We start from the raw sequence: 20346 nt of genomic DNA, 5'->3' as shown, positions 1-20346 counted from the left end.
ATTACATTTTAAATTAGCAATACTTTTAAACAATGGAAAATTTATCTTATGTTATTTTAATCTACTTTACTCTACATGTCTTAAAACTTCTTATACAGTCCATTCAAGAAATTTCTTCACTCAGAATGGCTATCATCAAAACAACACAAATAACAAATGTTGGCAAAGATGTGGAGAAAAAGGAATCCTCATACACTGCTGGTGGGAATCTGAACTGGTGCAGTCACTGTAGATGTTTTCTCAAAAAAACTAAAATCAGAACTACCACCTGACTCAGTAATTCCACAGAAATTATAAATGTTCTTCTAATCCATGATTTAAAGATTCTAAGGGAAACAACTGCACTCATCTCACACGCTAGAAGTAATGCTCAAAATTCTCCAAGACAGGCTTCAGCAATACGTGAACCATGAACTTCCAGATGTTCAAGCTGGTTTTAGAAAAGGCAGAGGAACCAGAGATCAAATTGCCAACATCCGCTGGATCATTGAAAAAGCAAGAGAGTTCCAGAAAAACATCTATTTCTGCTTTATTGATTATGCCAAAGCCTTCGACTGTGTGCATCACAATAAACTGTGGAAAATTCTGAAAGAGATGGGCATACCAGACCACCTGACCTGCCTCTTGAGAAACCTACATGCAGGTCAGGAAGCAACAGTTAGTACTGGACATGGAACAACAGACTGGTTCCAAATAGGAAAAGGAGTACATCAAGGCTGTATATTGTCACCCTGCTTATTTAACTTCTATGCAGAGTACATCATGAGAAACGCTGGGCTGGAAGAAGCACAAGCTGGAATTAAGATTGCTGGGAGAAATATCAATAACCTCAGATATGCAGATGACATCACCCTTATGGCAGAAAGTGAAGAGAACTAAAAAGCCTCTTGGTGAAAGTGAAAGAGGAGAGTGAAAAAGTTGGCTTAAAACTACTCAACATTCAGAAAACTAAGATCATGGCATCCGGTCCCATCACTTCATGGGAAAAAGATGGGGAAACAGTGGAAACAGTGTCAGAGTTCATTTTTGGGGGCTCCAAAATCACTGCAGATGGTGATTGCAGCCATGAAATTAAAAGACACTTACTCCTTGGAAGGAAAGTTATGACCAACCTAGAGAGCATATTCAAAAGCAGAGACATTACTTTGCCAGCAAAGGTCCGTCTAGTTAAGGCAATGGTTTTTCCAGTGGTCATGTATGGATGTGAGAGTTGGACTGTGAAGAAGGCTGAGCGCCGAAGAATTGATGCTTTTGAACTGTGGTGCTGGAGAAGACTCTTGAGGGTCCCTTGGACTGCAAGGAGATCCAACCAGTCCATTCTGAAGGAGATCAGCCCTGTGTTCTTTGGAAGGAATGATGCTAAAGCTGAAACTCCAGTACTCTGGCCACCTCATGCGAAGAGTTGACTCATTGGAAAAGACTGTGATGCTGGGAGGGATTGGGGGCAGGAGGAGAAGGGGACGACCGAGGATGAGATGGCTGGATGGCATCACTGACTTGATGGATGTGAGTCTGAGTGAACTCCAGGAGTTGGTGATGGACAGGGAGGCCTGGCGTGCTGCGATTCATGGGGTCGCAAAGAGTCGGAAACGACTAAGCAACTGAACTGCACTTAACTGAAGGGAAACAAAGAGTTAACTGGGAGTTGCTGCTGTTTAATTGCTAAGTCCTCTGTCCATGAGATTCCCCAGGGAAGAATCCTGGAGCAGGTTGCCATCTCCTTCTCCAGGGGACCTTCCCAACCCAGGGACTGGACCCATGGCTCCTGCACTGCAGGTGGATTTACCACTGAGCCACCTGGTAGCTGCGATAATCTAACAACACAGAAGACTGCATCATGAACTTTAAGCCCAAATCTATGCTAAACTTACCACAGAGCTAACAGTCAAAGCATGACAATATCAAGAGATGAAGCTTCTCAGCCTTGATCTTTATTCTAACAATTAAAAGGACTTAAGAAGGGAAATGCTATAATCCCACTTTTCTGTAAATACAGAATCAAATTTTAGCAAGCCTAGAAACGTAAGTTTTGCAGATCATATGCACATCTTGTGAAGTCTATCTTACAGCATACAAATGGTATATTAAACATTTTTTTTGTAATTTTGTACTTACAAAAAGCAAGGAATGGTTCAGTTTTTGGATCTACAATGTGTATAAAGGAAAGTAAATTGGGAAAAGAGGAAGATAAGACAAAGAAGCTATATTTTTTTCCAAAATAAAAAGCCAAATTTGTTTAAAAAAAACACAAATGGAAACTGACATACCATTAAAATGACTTAATTTAAACTGAAAATATATTCAAGCTCTAGTCTAGCTACTGTGCAAAAAGAAAATACCAATCTTTGCTTGTTCAGTTTTCTGCCCATGCTAAATCCCTCTGTAATGAATAGAAAGTCAAACAGAGTTTCTGGAAAGGAGAGTGGTTCAAAAGTATACAGAATGCTTTATACAAGTTCTAATTACAGTACTACAGAACTAATTCATAATGACTTAAATTAGACTAATGAATAGCACTCTCCCAAGTGGCTATAAATTGAGTGGTGTGATTCTGCAGTACTGTTAAAACAAGCCTTCCAAGAAGTTACTGCTTCCTTTGGCCAATTACCAATAACTCCTGCCAAATCAGAAAAACATGAAAGGAAAAGAACAACAACAACAAAAAATTGTATAATAAAACCGAATGCAAACAAATGACAAGCAATATGAATCACTGGTTTCAACAGACCAAAGACAATCAACTGAATTCCTTGCAATTCACACCTAGAAATGACTCTTTAGAATATGTGTAAAATACAAGTATTATCAAGCCCCTGCAATTCTTACATTCTTTCATCTATGTGTGTCAAATTCAACACACCGGCCCTCTGCAATCTTTCCAATGAGAACATAGAAACAGGTACCTGCTCTTTACCTGAGAGACGACATTTATGGCAGTGATGTGCTAGACTGTCGATATGAGCAATCCCAAGGGACTGAAGAGACACCCCCCCCCCCGAATCCAAGGCTCTCAAACTTCAGTCAACATTAAAGAACCACTCAGATTCTTGCTACAACGCAGATTCCCAGGCCCATTCCCAGAGCCTCTGATTCAGCCTGGCTAGAACAACACCGCATTTGGGAAAACACTGCTTTATTCAATCTCCCCATTTCCAAGGTAAGGGCTTTACAGAAATTGTCATCATCTTCACAACACCACATGATGGAGAGGACTGCATCACACAGACGATCAGACAGATGCGAATGTCCCGATGGGGATCCTACTGTAACTCATGTTTGTGCCGTCAACCACCTTGACACCTGTCAGAGCTGCTCCCAGGACTGGACTGTGCGGCCAAGGAGAGGCTAAGATGCTGAGCGCCATGAAAGACAGACATGGGGGGGTGCTACAGGACTCATCTGCAGAAGAGCTGAGCAAGGCCAGGCACTCACCCGGCCGATGGCCTCGAAGAACGGGGTCGCCTTAAAGAAGGGCAGAAAGGAAGGCAAGAGCATATTTTAAGCCAGACAATAAACATGCAAAATGACACGAAGGCACAGAAGAGAGTGTAGCTGCAACAGTGAGCCTCCAAGTACACTGGTAGACTGTAAAACTGAACCAGAACTTTGAAAGTTGGGCCAGATTTGGATTAAAGAGCTGAAATATAGATGCAAACCCACTCTGGTTCACAGTGAGCATTCCACTAACTATAGTGATTGAACCTCATTTATAACCATTTTAGCAGATCAATTTTAGAGCAGCATGGTTTTTTTTAAAAAAACTTGCTAATCTTACCATGTTAGCAAAAAATCACACATACATAGACACACACACCCTGAGACAGTTGCTAATGGAAAGGAGATGAATGTGTGTACATGTATGTGCACACGTGTGTACAGTATGTACAAATTCTGATACATGGATCTCTGTAACCTGGCTCTCACAGTGTTACATTACTGCTGCAAAAGGAGCCCACGATGGTCGCAGGGCAGGCTCGCCCTGCAAAGCGCTCTGACCTGGTGTCTTCACTCTCATCTAGCCCACTTACACTACGGGACCAACTCGACTTACTTCCTTTGCTATCCTGAGAGACGTAGTAAACAGTGGGTATGATTCAGGCCTGGGACGGAATTTCTAGTTATAAAACAAATCAGTCTGTAACAGCAGTAGTTATTCTGAGCAGACGATAAGAATATTTAAACAATCAAATCCATATAATCAGCGCGTGACGACGGTCACTGTCTAAAGAAAGCAGTGTCAGTGGCTCCTCGCACCTGCTCCCGGCACGCAGGACCCTCATTCACCTCTGGGCGACCTTACAATCCTCCGAGGGCGCTCCTGAGAGCACTTCCGTTTACAAGGGAGGGGCCGGAAGGTGCAAAGACAGTGGGACTGAGCCGGCAGTGAGGCCCAAAGCCTCACACGCAGGGAGGAGCGGGCCTCTCAGGACAGCCGCGGAACCACAGCTCCGGGCACCGCCCCGCCCGCTCTGGGTGTTGGCTGGCCCCATGGGGCAAAAGAAGGCAGCAGCCCTGATGCTCTGGGGCCTCCCAGGCCTTTCAGATTCACCTGGACCTCTTGAACTAGTGAAGGAAGCTAGCTGTCACTTAAGAAGTCCAATTATCTGGGACCAGTGTGCTGTGAAGACCAGGCCAGCCACATGGAAGGTCACGTGGAAAAAAGGACAGTGCCAACCAGCTCTCCGTCCAGGGGGCAGGGTCAGAGAAGGAGTCATCCCGGACATCAGAGACCCTGCAGACACCACGTGGAGAAGACGCAGGGGCCCAGCCGGGCCATGACGGCACCTCCAGCCATCTGCATTGTGCCAGCTAAGGCCCAAGACATCAGCCGGTAGAGGAGCTGCACGCTGCCCGGACACCTGCCCACAGGGCTGTGGGCACAAGAAAACAGGGCTCCTTCAGAACACCATGCTTTGGCGGGTCTGTCACATGGCGACAGATGACCGGAAACGTGAAAGGACCATTGGTGACGTTCTTTAAAGAGATGAGCTCCACTTTCACGCAGCTCCAAAGTGAAGGGTATGATTCAGGCAGCCTTTGCTTGTCTCAGAGAGAAAGAAAATGCATCCGTTCCTATTTCCTTGGGAAGCTTTGAAAATAAGTCTGGCCAATCTAATTAACTCTAAAAAGCCCCTGAAAACACTGAGAGGCCAATATACCCTGATGAATGACAAATGGGTCTGAAATCCTGGTCTCCCGAGCTCAGCCTTCGGGTCACAGCACGAAAGGCACTTGTTCCTGAAGCCTTCCCAGGCCCAGGTCTGCTCAGGCCCTCCTGTGGGCGTCCGCAGCAGCCCCTCACTCACCACCACCCCAACTCGACCACACTGGGTGGGGCAGCCTGCTCGTCTCCGTGGCTGCGACCGGAGACCAGCAAGGGCTTATCCATCGTCCAGCACAGCACCTGCCTACGCAGTCACCGAAGTTCTGGGTCAAAGAAAGGAGGAGGGAGAAATAAGGGGGGAACGGAAGCAGGGCGGGGGAGGGGAAGAGAAGAGGGGCTGGAAAAATGGAGAGAGAGGCAAAGACACAAAGAAAGGGCGGGGGAGGAGAGAGGGACCCGGTGAAAAGGCACCCACGGCGGCAACATCGCAGTAAGAGAAGGAAAGGGGCTGGGAGGAGCTACGGGAATGGGGGAGTCCAGACAGAAGCCCAGCTCCACGCCGCGGCAGCAGTGACTCAGGCTCTGGCCTGCAAGCGGGAGCACCGACTAAGGAGGAAACACTCAACGTTACGGTTATTCAATTCTACTTCAAAATTTTAAGGCCAACAGCGCAAAGGAAATCTTCACCTCCCAATAATAATGACAGCCAGTGCTTACTGAACGTACAATCTTCACCACACTGGAAGGCATTTATTTCTCAGATGAGACATGGAGGTGGGAAGCTGAGAGACCTAGGATGAGAATCCAGGCAATCCAGGAACCGAGTCTGTACTCCCGTCCACCACGCTCTGCTGCTGCAAGTTCACAAAGCAGCCAAGGTCTCGAAGCAACCGAGCTCTCAAGCTGTTCTGCTGCTCAACACTGCTGAACACCTCATCACCATAAGGTAATACGGCCCACCCGCCCAACATGGGTGCTTCCTATCCATTTTTTTTTTTTTTTTTGGTTTTCATGGCCGAAACAGTTCACCAGATGGCAAACTAGCTACTTTCGAACATATGCATGACTGGGCCAGTTAAAACTACACACCCTAGAAACTGTGTCATTTCCTCAACTGTAAGCTGAATAGTAACATAGAGAACCTACATCTCGTTGGGTTATTATGATATTTAAAAGGCAACTCTGTTGAGAGGCCAAGCACAGTGCTGAGAACTGTCAGTGGTAACTGGGCAGATGCTTCCACAAATGATTCAGCAGCCATTTACATGGGTTACTCAGCATGGATTACTCTATGACACAGAAAGTTCACAACACAGGAAATGAAAACAGAAGCCAGCTATAAACCAATACAGTACAGCAACACAGACATTACGACATGTGAGCAAAGAGCCTGTGTTATGATGGAGACAGTGGACACAGAGGCAGACTTTATTTTTCTGGGCTCCAAAATCACTGCAGATGGTGACTGCAGCCATGAAATTAAAAGACGCTTGCTCCTTGGAAGAAAAGCTATGACCAACCTAGACAGCATATTAAAAAGCAGAGACACTGCTTCACTGACAAAGGTCCGTCTAGTCAAAGCTATGGTTTTTCCAGTAGTCATGGATAGATGTGAGAGCTGGACCATAAAGAAAGCTGAGCGTCAAAGAATTGATGCTTTTGAACTGTGGTGTTGGAGAAGACTCTTGAGAGTCCCTTGGACTGCAAGGAGATTCAACCAGTTAATCCTAAAGGAAATCAGTCCTGAATATTCATTGGAAGGACTAATGCTGAAGCTCAAACTCCAATCCTCTGGCTACCTGATGCGAAGAACTGACTCCTGAGAAAAGACCCTGATGCTGGGAAAGACTGAAGGCAGGAGAAGGGGATAACAGAGGATGAGATGGTTGGATGGCATCACTGACTCAATGGACATGAGTCTGAACAAGCGCTGGGAGTTGCTGATGGACTGGGAAGCCTGGCGTGCTGCAGTTCATGAGGTTGCAGAGTCGGACACAACTGAGCGACTGAACTGAACTGAAGCAAAGAGATTACAGGGCAAAGATGGCAAAAGTTATTTTTGCATGTTGGGTTTATGGGTGTGTTTTTTTTTGTCAGCATTTTCTAAACTCCGTAAACACGTCATCTTTCAAAACGAGAAAAACCATTAAGTGAATAAGAATGCTGATGCCGAGGTCTGCTCTCAGGTAGCTGCAAGGCAAAGGTTCACGAGCATCCCTCTTCACCTGCAAAACGGCAGGAATTAAAGTGGTCTCTGATGGCTTCCCGGAGGAGGCAATGGCACCCCACTCCAGGACTCTTGCCTGGAAAATCCCATGGATAGAGGAGACTGGAAGGCTGCAGTCCATGGCGTCGCTGAGGGTCGGACATGACTGAGCGACTTCACTTTCACTTTTCACTTTCATGCATTGGAGAAGGAAACGGCAGCCCACTCCAGTGTTCTTGCTTGGAGAATCCCAGGGATGGGGGAGCCTGGTGGGCTGCCGTCTATGGGGTCGCACAGAGTCGGACACGACTGAAGTGACTTAGCAGCAGCAGCAGCAGCAGCTGATGTCTTCCAGACCTAAAATTCTATCATTTCATGAAATAAATAGTTGAAAGAAGTTGAGGAGGAAGACAGACAATCTCTCCTCCACCTTCTATCTCTGCCACAGCCCAGGACAACAGCAGGAGCTCAACAAGTATCCAGTGAGTGGTTTTCTGACTGATAAGTGACGATGCACAGTCATCTCAATGTGCTTCCCAGGTGATTCCGTGGTCAAGAATCTGCCTGCCCAGGCAAGAGATGCAAAAGACGTGGGTTCAATCCCTGGGTCAGGAAGCGCCCCTGGAAGAGGAAATGGCAACCCGCTCCAATATTCTTGCCTGGAGAATCGCGTGGACAGAGGAGCCTGGTGGGCTACAGTCCACAGGGTGGCAAAGAGCTGGACACGACTAAGTGACTCAGCACAGAGAGTCGTCTCAGGCTCCGCAGTCAGAGCTTAACCCCTGCTGCTCGAACTGGGGATGAAGCCCAAACCGAGGCCGAGGAGAGCTAGTGCTGAAGTCAGTCCTGGAGACTCCTCGGCGCCAGTGGGTTCTCACTGCCGAGGACTTGGGTTCAATACCTCGTCAGGGAACGAAGATCCCACAAGCTGCACAGCGTGGTCAAAAAGAAAAAGTACCTAAAATTAGTCCTGCCGCTATCTCAAGCCTTCTGGCCGCTAAGAAGTTGCTTTGAAACCCTGGGCCCCACTTTCTCAATCTGTAAAGGCGGGAACTGTGTTCTCAACTCCTGTTCCAAAACTGTTGCTGCTGTTTAGTCACTTAGTCACGTCCAACTCTTTTGCGACCCTACGGATCCATGAGATTCTCTAGGCAAGAACACTGGAGCGGGCTGCCATTTCCTCCTCCAGGGGAATCGTCCCCGCTCAGAGATAGAACTCGTGTCTCCTGCACTGCAGGCAGATTCTTTACTGCTGAGCGACCAGGGCGATGCCTCCAGAACTGTATGAACCAACCAGTGAAGAAAAAGCAGACGTCTTGCTGGCCTTGCCACGTTTAGCACCACAAGGCAAGTAAGTCATCAACAATGCTGACTCAGGAGGCGCTGCTGCACTGATACTACTTTAGATAAGGCGCTTCTGTAGGCACCTGAGAAATTCTTTTGAGAAAATGGATAAGGACTGATTGTAAAGATACTATACTGCAATAGAAAGCTATTACTTTCCAAACGGGGTAAATACAGGCCATAGGTTAATATTCTACTACAAGTAAAGTTTTAAAACAAAGTAAAAAAAAAAAAAAAAACTTCTTCCTCATAGGAAAGAAAGGCTATTTACTACCTAGGAATTCCTCCTTAGATAAGAAGTCGTTCAAGGAAACAAATACAATAAAGCCCACCTCTCCCGCCTCTCTTCTTTCTGGGAGAAGTTATATATGACAGGGACCCAGAATGGACTTGCAGATATCAACCATGAGAGATCAGTGTACGGAAGAAAGGTGTGGGAAAGGGAAGCTGACCAAAAAAAAGAGCAGAAGGACGTGGGCTACAGAAAGGGAGAACGGGGAATGAGGCTTTCCAGTAAGGAGAACATGTGACAGGGGAAATTTCTCAGAGGAGACAAGGAATGAAACCTCGACCTTGCAAGTAATAGGTGGATGAATTCTACAAAGCTAAGAGATCAGCTTTAGGACAAATGATTTGCTGAAATCAAGGCAGTTTCTAAAACTGTAAGGCCTCGGTGACCCAAGGTTCCGCGTTAGAAAGTATGTACAAGGAAGCCAGGTCTGCACGCTTCAATTCTTCCAGCTCAGAAATGAACAGCGGTGACGTGCTCCGAGAAAAGAAAGCAGAGAACAATCTCCATCTCCAGGAGCAGGACACTATCTGGGCTTTGGGATGGCAAACACAGAGAAAGGCGAGACAGAGGTTCTGAGCCTGGTGACAAGGCACCATCTGGCGCTGTGCTTAGGGCGCAGGAGGGCCCCCCACACGAGGGCAGAGCGCACGGGGCTCAGGCCGCCCAGAGAACCCTGGAGGAGACGGCTGGGCCCTGCCTCTCCCCACCTGCCTAGGATGTCATGCCCAGGAGACAGAACCTAGGCGGTCCCGCCCAAGAGATACAAAGAAGGAAAGAAGGCCACAGATCCGCACACCCGCAGCCAGCCGTCCGGGACGTGCACGCCGACAGCATCCCCACGGCCTCCTCCACATCCCAGAAGGAACGCAAATGCCTCACACGCTGACCTGAATGAACACTCAGGACAAGCCTTTCCACCTCTGGAGAGTCAGTTTCTCCTTTACTAACAATGTTGCTAATGATAATAACTCAGAAGTGTCAAAATAAAACTTTCAGGCAGCATAAAATCAAACTCAAAGGAAGGGGAGCAAACACTATTATTGTAGAAGGTGGGCATCACAGCGCCCTGCAGCACAGATGCTGAACCGCGCCACGCCCTCGCATGTGTATCTTCTCCAGTGCAAGACTGACCTTTCAGATTCGCGCGGCCGGCGGGCCTCCCGACACTATTCCTCTGGTGCTTGGAGGACATGCGTTTCATCTGCCGAGGCGTGCTGGGAGGAGAGGTGCCATAAAGGTTCTCTGTGTTGGCTTCATCTGAAAAGTCCTCAGGATCAGATTCGGAATTCTTGCAAGCTGAGTCTCCCAATGTGCACTCTTGCCTGATAAAGACAACAAGTGGAGAAAATGCTCAGTGACAGAGGAAGTGAATTCAAACTTAAACCACTCCAAGCTCCTTTTAAGAACTCTCTGTAACACTTTTCCATGGCTCTGTCATCTCCTTAGCCTGATGTATCTTGCTCTTCTATTGTAGCTGCGGAAACTCACAAGGAGAACGAAGCCACTGTGTTCCTGAACGCAGCCACTGTGTTCCTGCTCTCAGCATGCACAGAGAGAACTGATGTGCAGTTTCTGTTGTTTGGAGAATTCTTTACAACATAAATGAAGTTTGAAACTAAATACTTGAGGATTGGGGGAAAAAAGGGCAAAGAACTGAAAGATACAAATCCGACTGAACTGAGCATCGCTCACATGCTAGGCGGGGACAAGCTAACCCTGAGTGGGCAAGTCCTGCCCTGACTTCGGAGGCCCGCTCCTTCCTTTGTGAGGCACACACAGAACAGAGAGCAGGAGCCGAGCAGAGAGCGCTGGTGACGTGTGGCAGGGGACTGCAGCGTAGTGCCGGGGAGGGATGTGCGGGGAAGATGCTGTGCAGGAGAGAAGGGAACGACTTTCTCCTGACCTCCAAACAGCAGTTCCTCCTTAACCTGGTCTCTGGAAACTTCCTGCCAATTCTCCGTTCCCAGGAGACTTCCTCAACAATACCACTTCTTGGACAAAGTTCTATTTTTTGCAATGCTAATGAAAATAAAATTTAATGTATGAACTGAGAACAGATACAGTTCCCAAACAGCAAACCGGAAAGACGCAATCATGAAGTTCCTCCCAAATAAGGACCCTTACAATCTAACCTATTCTGAATCTTCTTTATAAAATATACTTCATACTTCAAAAATAAAACTCTAAACTAAATTCAAGATACAATCAGTTTTCTCTCTGGAGATTTACACATCCTGTTATAAAATCGAAGCTATTTCAAAGTCATGAGGGGAAAAAAAAATATCCCACCCTAAAATGTATGATAACATTATTATTGAACGGACGGACAAAAGATCCTTATCTTTCAAAAATAAAAATGCTGCAGAATTATTCAAATTTACAGCACTGAAATATTTAAAGAATCCCTGAGACAGGTCAAAAACCGATTTTTAAACCAGACAAGACCATTCTAGGTACTGTGAGTGCACACGCCCTCCACACATACAGACCCACACTATCAGACACACAAGCAGAATATTCGAAAAGCCAACTGAATCCAATTAAACCCATAAGCAAATTTAGACGTAAGTTTTAAATGTACCTTTATTATTTAAGACTCACAAAGTCACATAGCAAATAACCATGTGGGCTTCCCAGGTGGCACTAGGGGTAGAGAAACCGCCTGCCAGTGCAGGAGACATAAGAGATGCAAGTTCCATCCCTGGGTCAGGAAGATCCCCTGGAGGAGGGCATGGCAACCCACCCCAGGATTCACGCCCGGAGAATCCCATGGACAGAAGAGCCTGACGGGCTAGTTCATAGGGTCGCAAAGAGTCAGATACGACTGAAGTGAGTAACATGGACATAAATTATTTTGAAATTTCCTATTCTTCTACACTCACTGCAAAATAGTTGATTCAACTGATAAAAAAAAAAAACAATGACAAGGTTGCTGATTTCATTCCCATCTGGTTTTGTGGTTACTAGCACAAGCTTTCGATAGAGTAACATAGGCTTTCTCATACAAGGGACTTATGTTCAAATCCTGACTCTGCCAGTTACTAGCTGTGTGGGCCTCAGCCAAATTATTTAAAATCTCCGCAATGCACATATATAAAATAAGGATAACAAGTATTTAAACTCCATACCTGTAAGGCCTAAACCCCATAAAGCACGCTCAACAGGAACAGTATGAGAAGCGTCACTAAACGACGGACATCACTCAGCATGCATCTGCTCCACTTGGAAAGAGAATCTGCCTTTGACTTCAGCATGAACACCACCAGAAACACCTTTAACATTTTAACATCTTCTGAAAGCGACAGTGAATTCACTCAGCCATGTCCAACTCTGCAACTCCATGGACTGTGGCTCTCCAGGCTCCTCTGTCCATGGGATTCTCCAGGCAAGAATACTAGAGTGAGTTGTCATTTCCTTCTCCAGGGGATCTTCCCGACCCAGGGATTGAACCCAGGCCTCCCACATTACAGGCAGATGCTTTAAACTCTGAGCCATCCGGGAAGCCCCTTTAACATCTTCTAACTCCTTTCAGATTCAATATTATAACTCTACTTTTCCTCCATTAAGATAAAGAGGGAAATGGCAATCCACTCCAGTGCTATTGCCTGGAAAATCCCACGGACAGAGGAGCCTGGTAGGCTACAGTCCATGGGGTCGCAAGGAGTCGGACACGACTGAGCAACTTTACTTAAGATAAAGTCAGTGGTAAGGAAGGACTTTGTATTTTAGTACTTTTGTATCTCCAGTAGTTTTCAGCACAATGTTCAAAACCATTCATTGTTTTTCCGCGATAATACATCTCATATGTTACTGAACAGAGTCAGTTATGAAAGAGCAAATCAGACCAGGCTCAGAACACCCCCTCTGTGGTGGACAGCATGAACCTGGGAGGCAGAAGAACAAGGCTGAGTCCCAGCCTTACTGGACGGGAGACTGCACACAACTTAATCTCAGACTAAGAAGAAACAGAGTAATTCAGAATTTGTAAGGTCAATAGTCTAAAATATTTCAGGAAATTCAGTTGTGAAGACTCAAAAAACAAAACAAAATAATGGTAATAAAAGGCTATGCAGAAAATACTAAATCATCAGACAGGCATAAAAAAAATGGAATGTTTTACTCGTATTCAGCAGTATTATGTGGATGAATGAACTGACGCAATGTAACGCGCAAGTAGAAGAGGAATTTTTGAAGAGGGACTAAAAATGGCCACACTTCACTAAGCCAAGTCTCCAAAGGCAAGGCCCCAGCCCTGAGCACAGAGTCATAAACTCAAGACAGCAGAGTTCATTGTCTTATCTACAAGGTCCAGTGCTTTTAGCAGGTAAGAACAATCTAAGAAAGCACTGCTGCTGCTGCTGCTGCTAAGTGTCACTTCAGTCGTGTCCGACTCTGTGCGACCCCATAGACGGCAGCCCACCAGGCTCCTCTGTCCCTGGGACCCTCCAGGTAAGAAAACTGGAGTGGGCTGCCATTTCCTTCTCCAATGCACGCATGCATGCTAAGTCGCTTCAGTCGTGTCTGACTCTGTGCGACCCTATGGACAGCAGCCCACCAGGCTCCTCTGTCCCCAGGATTCTCTAGGCAAGAACACTGGAGTGGGTTGCCATTTCCTTCTCCGCTAAGAAAGCATGTATTTTGAAAATGTTAACTTTCATGAAAAATTTAATTTGGGGAAACAGAAAAAGGTATCTGTGTTGTACTGTTCTCCAACTGTATTTCTCTACAGACGGAAAAATTCATTTGGCTGCACTTTCCAAATCAGAGTGGAAGACTAAGTCCCTGAAATAATTCTACAGAAGTTGAATATCTCTTGTTTTCAAATCTACATCTATTACCAAACAAAAGGTCACAATAAACTACTAATTTCAAAGCACTTCCAAACTTTAATTATCCTAGCAGCAAACATACAGAATGACAAGGAAGTGAAGATGAATACTGTCATAAACACTATATTAAAATCAATCAAACATAATACAGTTTATCCCTCCTTATTCGTTATGCACCATAGAAAATGAGGTAAGAAAAATGCCATGCACTGCCAGTTACTATATTTATTCATAACTAAAATAAATCTTAGGAGAAGCATTATACAAAGATGAAGCTATGCATTTAATACTTTCTTAAGGTTTACTTAACTCTGTTGAGAAGGTGGTCACACCTGTCAGAAATGTTATTGGTTTACATTCCATTCAAATAACTTTGTAATTTAATTAAACGTTAGAACAAAGTCCAATGTTACCTAAAAGAATTTTAAGTCTAACACCCATTAAGTAAAATTCGCAACATCTGCCATCCTATGCAAATTTACAAAGAAACAGGAAGGTGTAACCCAAACCAGGAGAAAAATCAATAGAGACAAACCAGAAACGGCTCAGGTGGATCCTGCAGAGATGAAACACACGTGAGATGAAAAATACTCTAGAAAAGATAAAAGCAGATGAGCTACGACAGAAAAAAAGATCAGTAAACTTGAAGATACAGCACTAAAAACTACTCAAGGTTAACCAGAGTGAAAAAGATTGAGAGAAAAAAAGGGAAGAAAAAGAGAAAGACCAGAGCCATCAGCAATCCGCAGGACAAACATCAAGCAGGGTAACACACACGGGCTTCCCTGGTGGTTCAGCTGGTAAAGAACCACCTGCAGTGCAGGAGACCCGGCTTGAATCCCTGGGTCGGGAAGATCCCCTGGAGAAGGAAACCCACTCCAGTATTCTTGCCTGGAGAATCCCATGGACAGGGGAGCCTGGTGGGCTATACAGTCCACGGGGCTGCAGAGTCGGACATGACTGACTGACCCTTTCACTTTCACTTTAAAATTGATACCAGTACAGTAAAATTAATACTCTAAAACTAGCTAATGTGGTTACTAATCAGAAAAAAAAATCCAATTTCTAAAAATTCTATTCCATTTGGTAAAAGTCGGACACAACTTAGTGACGAAACCACCACCAGTGTAACGTGTTACTGGAGCTCAAAACAAGAAAAGCGAGGAACAGAAAACATTCTCTGAAGAAATAAGGCCTGGAATTTTTCCAAATCTGAGGGGAAAAAAACAAACAAACAAACAAAAAAACGCAGCAGCTCAAAGATATAAGAATCTCAGCAAACTCCAAGCAGAAGAATTATAAGAAAACTACCAGGTTTTGATTATGAGTATCATAATCAAATTGGTTAAAAAAAAAAAAAAAAAGTCATGAAGAGAAAAATCTGAAGAGCAGCCAGAGAAAAACAACTTAGTTTGGAAGTTTTAGCTAAGAATACAATGCGGGGTGGGGTAGGAGGAGAAATTGAGCAAAAGTTCATTCTTTTTTCCTTTAAAAAAAAATCATGTAGACAAAATCTAGGAAAATAAATACTAGTGGTAAGTTCAAAAGAACTTGCATCACTTCAAGTAACTGACCAAAAGCACCCAAAACCTCACTTGGTATTAGCTCATGTGAGATGAGCTCATGTGGCCAGCTGACTGGTTTAGAATGTTTCCATGGATACCAATTATTTTGGATAAGGAAAGTAGTACAAGGTCTGCATCAGCTGCCCTGAAACATTTTTCTTCCTTGTGTTTAAAACATACAAATGTGAAATGTCTTTCTGGTACTAAACCTCTGACAGTCACATAAAACAATGTTGCATTCTTTTAACATGAAACCTTGCTCAAGTACCATTCAGGTTGACCTGGAATCCGGTCTAAGAAAGGTCCGCTTAAACTCAACCCAAAGGGTGTAGTTTTTAAATGAAGTATGTGAAAGACAAAAATTCAAATAACTTGGGGTTAAATAGTTCTGCTCTGACATCATAGGTAAAACCACATGGTGCCTGAAATAGCTCATCTATAAAATGATGGAGCTGGATTAGATGAGCTTGAAAACATCTGTGGTTTTCCAAAAGCCCTTAAAAAAAAATTAACTTCATTGAAAGTTCTTTAGGAAAGTCCTTAAACATAAAATATTTTATTCCATATTAGTACAGTTCTCACCTGTGTGAGTTTCTCTCCACATCTTCTCTGACCTATTCTCTATGAAATAATAATTAAAGGAGGGCTTTTACTACTGTTGGCAAAGGGGCTAGATTTTCTAGATTTCTTTTTCAGATACCTTACATAGTTTGCTTGGCCTGTACTATAAATCAAAAGGAGATAAGTTTGAGGTGGCATGGTTAGCATGTACCGTAAGCGCCAATTAAAAGTTAGCTGACCAATCAATCGGCTTGAGGTTGAACGTCTATCTCAAGTTTGCCCAACATTCATGACTTTACTTTTGCACTGACTCGAGAGTATAGCTCTGTGCAAAACCAGCAAGCCTTCATTATTTTTCAGTATAGGTATTCAAACTCTTTTAACTATAATTCACTTTTTAAACACGAGCAGACATTTTAAAACAAGCTTTCCTATGGAAATGAGTAAGAAACTATCCCCCCAACTAGACTCAAAGCTTCATGAGGGCAGGGACCTCATCTGTCCACTGTTTGTCCAGGGTGGAGAACAGTGCCCGGGGTAGATTACATGGCCATTACTATCTGCTGAGTAAATGGATTTGCGAGGTTAATAATTTTATCTTCTGATACTTTAGACTTAATTATCTAAATTCTATTTTAATAAAATCACATTTAATACTTTGAAGAATGAAATTTTTAAAGGCTGTAAGAATTAAAGACTGTTGACTTCTGACAATGTTGTTTAAGTGATACTGTTCCCCTAGGTGCCAAGAGGACCATCTACTGACCAACACAATGGCAGTGGAGTATGGGGTAAGGAATCACGGTTCTGGAGTCAGAATACCATGGGCTCAAATCCCTGGGTCCCCACACTTATTAGTAAGAACACAAGTAAACAAATTATTATGCTTGCTTACACTTTCACTTATTTGAAGTCTTCTATCCAGTATCACTGGGTAAGTGATATTGGTGAGTCAGTTAATTTTTAAAAATATACTTTTATACTTTTAAATATATACTAAAAGCATTAACAATGAGATATGCAGGTAAAAAACCCTGAAACGCCTGTGGTGGCTGTTACTCTGGTGGCCTCCCAGTATTTACATCCTTGAATAATCATCTCCTCTTGATGAAGGTCAAAGAGGAAAGTGAAAAAAGCTGGCTTAAAACTCACCATGTAAAAAACTAAGATCATGGCATCCAGTCCCATCACTTCATGGCAAATAGATGGGCAAACAATGAAAACAGTGGCAGATTTTATTTCCTTGGGCTCCAAAAATCACGGCGGACAGTGACTGCAGCCATGAAATTAAAAGACTCTTGCTCCTTGGAAGAATAGCTATGACAAACTTAGCATATTAAAAAACAGAGATAGCACTTTGCTCACAAAGGTCCACAGTCAAAGCTATGGTTTTTTCCAGTAGTCACGTTTGGATGTGAGAGCCGGACTATAAAGAAGGCTGAGCACTGAAGAATTGATGTTTTTGAACTGTGGTGCTAGAGAAGACTCTTAAGAGTTCCTTGGACTGCAAGGAAATCAAACCAGTCCATCCTAAAGGAAATCAACCCTGAATATTCACTGAAGGACTGATGCTGAAGCTGAAGCTCCACCACTTTGACCACTTGATGTGAAGGGCCGATTCATTGGAAAAGACCCTGATGCTGGGAAAGACTGAAGGCAGGAGGAAAAGTGGGTGACAGAGGATGAGATGGTTGGACGGTATCACCAACTCAATGGACATGAGTTTGAGCAAGCTCCAGGAGATAGTGAAGGACAGGGAAGCCTGGTGTGCTGCAGTCCATGGGGTCACAAAGAGTCAGACATGACTCAGCAAACTGAACAATGACGACTTGAATGTGGACTGACCCTGTGAGCTTTTTAGTCATCGGAATGTAGTGGAAGTGACTCTGGGCCAGTTCTGGGCCTCAGCCTTATGAACACCAACCACCCTTGTATCCAGAGCACGCTGCTGCTGCTGCTGCTAAGTCGCTTCAGTCGTGTCCGACTCTGTGCGACCCCATAGACGGTAGCCCACCAGGCTCCTCTGTCCCTGGGATTCTCCAGGCAAGGACACTGGAGTGGGTTGCCATTTCCTTCTCCAATGCATGAAAGTGAAAAGTGAAAGTGAAGTCGCTCAGTCATGCCTGACTCAGCGACGCCATGGACTGCAGCCTACCAGGCTCCTCCATCCGTGGGATTTTCCAGGCAAGAGTGGGTTGCCGTTGCCTTCTCCAAGGGCACACTAGCCACCAGGTAAGAAGCCCAGCCACCCTGAGACTGCCAGGGTCTTCAAAGCCTCATAAGCCAGATGGAAAGGCTGCATGAAGGAGAAGCCAGCTAGGCCAGAGGCCTCTGAGGTCCCACCCCAGCTGACGGCCAGTGCCAACTTACCAGCCTGTGTGTGAGGCTATTTCAGACCTTCCAGCTGTCCTTGAGACCAAGCCAACACCATGAAAAGCAGAAGAAACATTCAATACCACAACAGATAATAAATGGTTTTTAAGTCATTGAGCTTTGGTATGGTTTGTTAAATTACAATAGAGAACTGACACACATACAATACTTAAACACTTTATTTTTGCTTGAAGCCCAATAATGGGTTTAAATTAGTTAAGACTTTGATGAAGCCACAGCCTTGTCTTTTAGTGTGGGTCCCCGAGAGAAGCCAGGAGTCCACTTCATCAAATACACCACAACCAAAGGACAGCATCTGCCATCTCCACGCTCTGGTTCTTTAAAATGCAACAAAAATTTAAAGGTTTTCATAGGGTAATTTTTCTGGATCAACTAAACCTCAACAGTGCTTTCCGCTCCCTAACTTAGGGCTGATTTTCTTTTGGTGACCTATCTTCAGACTTTCCCAGGCAGTCCAAATTAGTTCATACAGAAACGGCAATTCCCTTTTGCAATCACATCTCATATATTTATATAATTGTTTACTAAATTCTGCAATTACAATTAAAACGTACAAGAGACCTAAAAAGATTTAGGAACAGATGAGGAACTCTTGATAAATATATAGGTACAACTGGTGGGAACAGAAAATCACAGGAATTTTAGAGAGCAGTCTATTAGTCACAATCATTCATGATGCTGTGAGCATCAGCTGATACGTTTTACAGAAGAAACAGGGAGGGGGAGGTCTTGGGAAGGGTTAGGCGGATGAGTGTGCAGGTCTGGCTGGCTTAGATCTTCTAGAAGTCTTATTTCACTCATGAAAAAAGTGAAGCATTAGTTGTTCAGTTGTGTCTGACTCTTTGCAACTTCAGGGACTGTCCCCCACCAGGCTCCTCTGTCCATGAAATTCTCCAGGCAAGAATGCTGGAATGGGTAGTCATTCCCTTCTCCAGGGGATCTTCCTGACCCATGGATTTAACCCAGGTCTCTTGCACTGCAAGCAGATTCTTCACCGTGTGAGCCACCAGGGAATTAGATTTGTGCAAAGTATACTTTATCAGTCCTGAAGTACATAGAATAAAAAAGGACACAAAGATGGAAAACAAATATATGAAGAAAAACTACCCCATATGGATAAAGTTTACTCATCATTAGAAATAAACATAATTATAAGCTATTTTAAAAATACTGTCATATGAAGGCTTTCAGAAAAAAATCATACAATCATATAACAAAATGCTTTAAATAGTTCATGTTATTATTCTTCACTTCTGGCTAACCAGAAGACTAACCAAAAAGAACCAGAACCAAAAAAAAAAAAAAAAAAGAGAGAGAAGTTTTAGGTAGTTAAAAACATATGAGTCGTGATACAGATAAAAGATAAATATGATTATTTCCATAATTTCGGCAATTTTACTGCAAACAGTTGAGTACTTTAAAACAATGAGACAAAGAAAAAGACATTTTCAAGTGTGCCTTCTTATTTTTGCCAGTTCTAACATCTCCAAAAAAAAATGTGAGCGTATCTATATCTTTATCCAAAGTTTTGCAAATCGATCCCTGACTGTATGTGTACAGATTAACAAGCAAACAATCAAAAGGGAAGAAAACCTTTTCTGAGGTGCACCCGCTTGTGCCGGTGGTGCTATCAGTAGGAACCATGTCTCTACACACAAGAGGTGAAAATAAGCAGCTGTCCTTCTCCTTACAGGTGCAATTTACAATTAATGCCGACCACAGACGTATCTAAAGAAAAGCACCATAAAACCAACGATTCGTGCAAACTGTTTCAGGCTTAAGTGACGAGAATTCTGGGGCTAAGGCAGGGAAATTGGAAAGAAGAAAGCTGTGCCAAAGCTGGGAGGAAAAGCCAAGTGGCCCACACCACACTAGGAGCACACAAGACATTTAAGAGTTTGAAGAGAAACAAGACCAATGTTTAAAACTGTAAAGACAGCAACAAAGAACTGCGACCTTCTTCTACTTACTCTCTTCCTTATAAGTGAGGACATTTTCAAAATCCCCTTATTCTAATCCGAATTTATATGCGGAAAAAGTGTTATCATAAA

General features: G+C 44.0%; 1 protein-coding gene across 1 annotated transcript in view; it reads right to left on the bottom strand.

Moving 5' to 3' along the window:
• MAP3K4 (mitogen-activated protein kinase kinase kinase 4) overlaps positions 1–20346 on the bottom strand; it is a 105554-nt gene that overhangs the window by 61975 nt on the left and 23233 nt on the right. The window contains exon 3 of the mRNA XM_068984976.1: positions 10078–10268. Within this exon, the coding sequence (XP_068841077.1) occupies positions 10078–10268 (191 nt within the window). The remainder of the gene's footprint in view (positions 1–10077; positions 10269–20346) is intronic.

Source organism: Capricornis sumatraensis, chromosome 13, assembly GCF_032405125.1.
Source record: "Capricornis sumatraensis isolate serow.1 chromosome 13, serow.2, whole genome shotgun sequence".
Classification (NCBI taxonomy): domain Eukaryota; kingdom Metazoa; phylum Chordata; class Mammalia; order Artiodactyla; family Bovidae; genus Capricornis; species Capricornis sumatraensis.
This window is presented reverse-complemented; position numbering and strand designations above follow the sequence as displayed.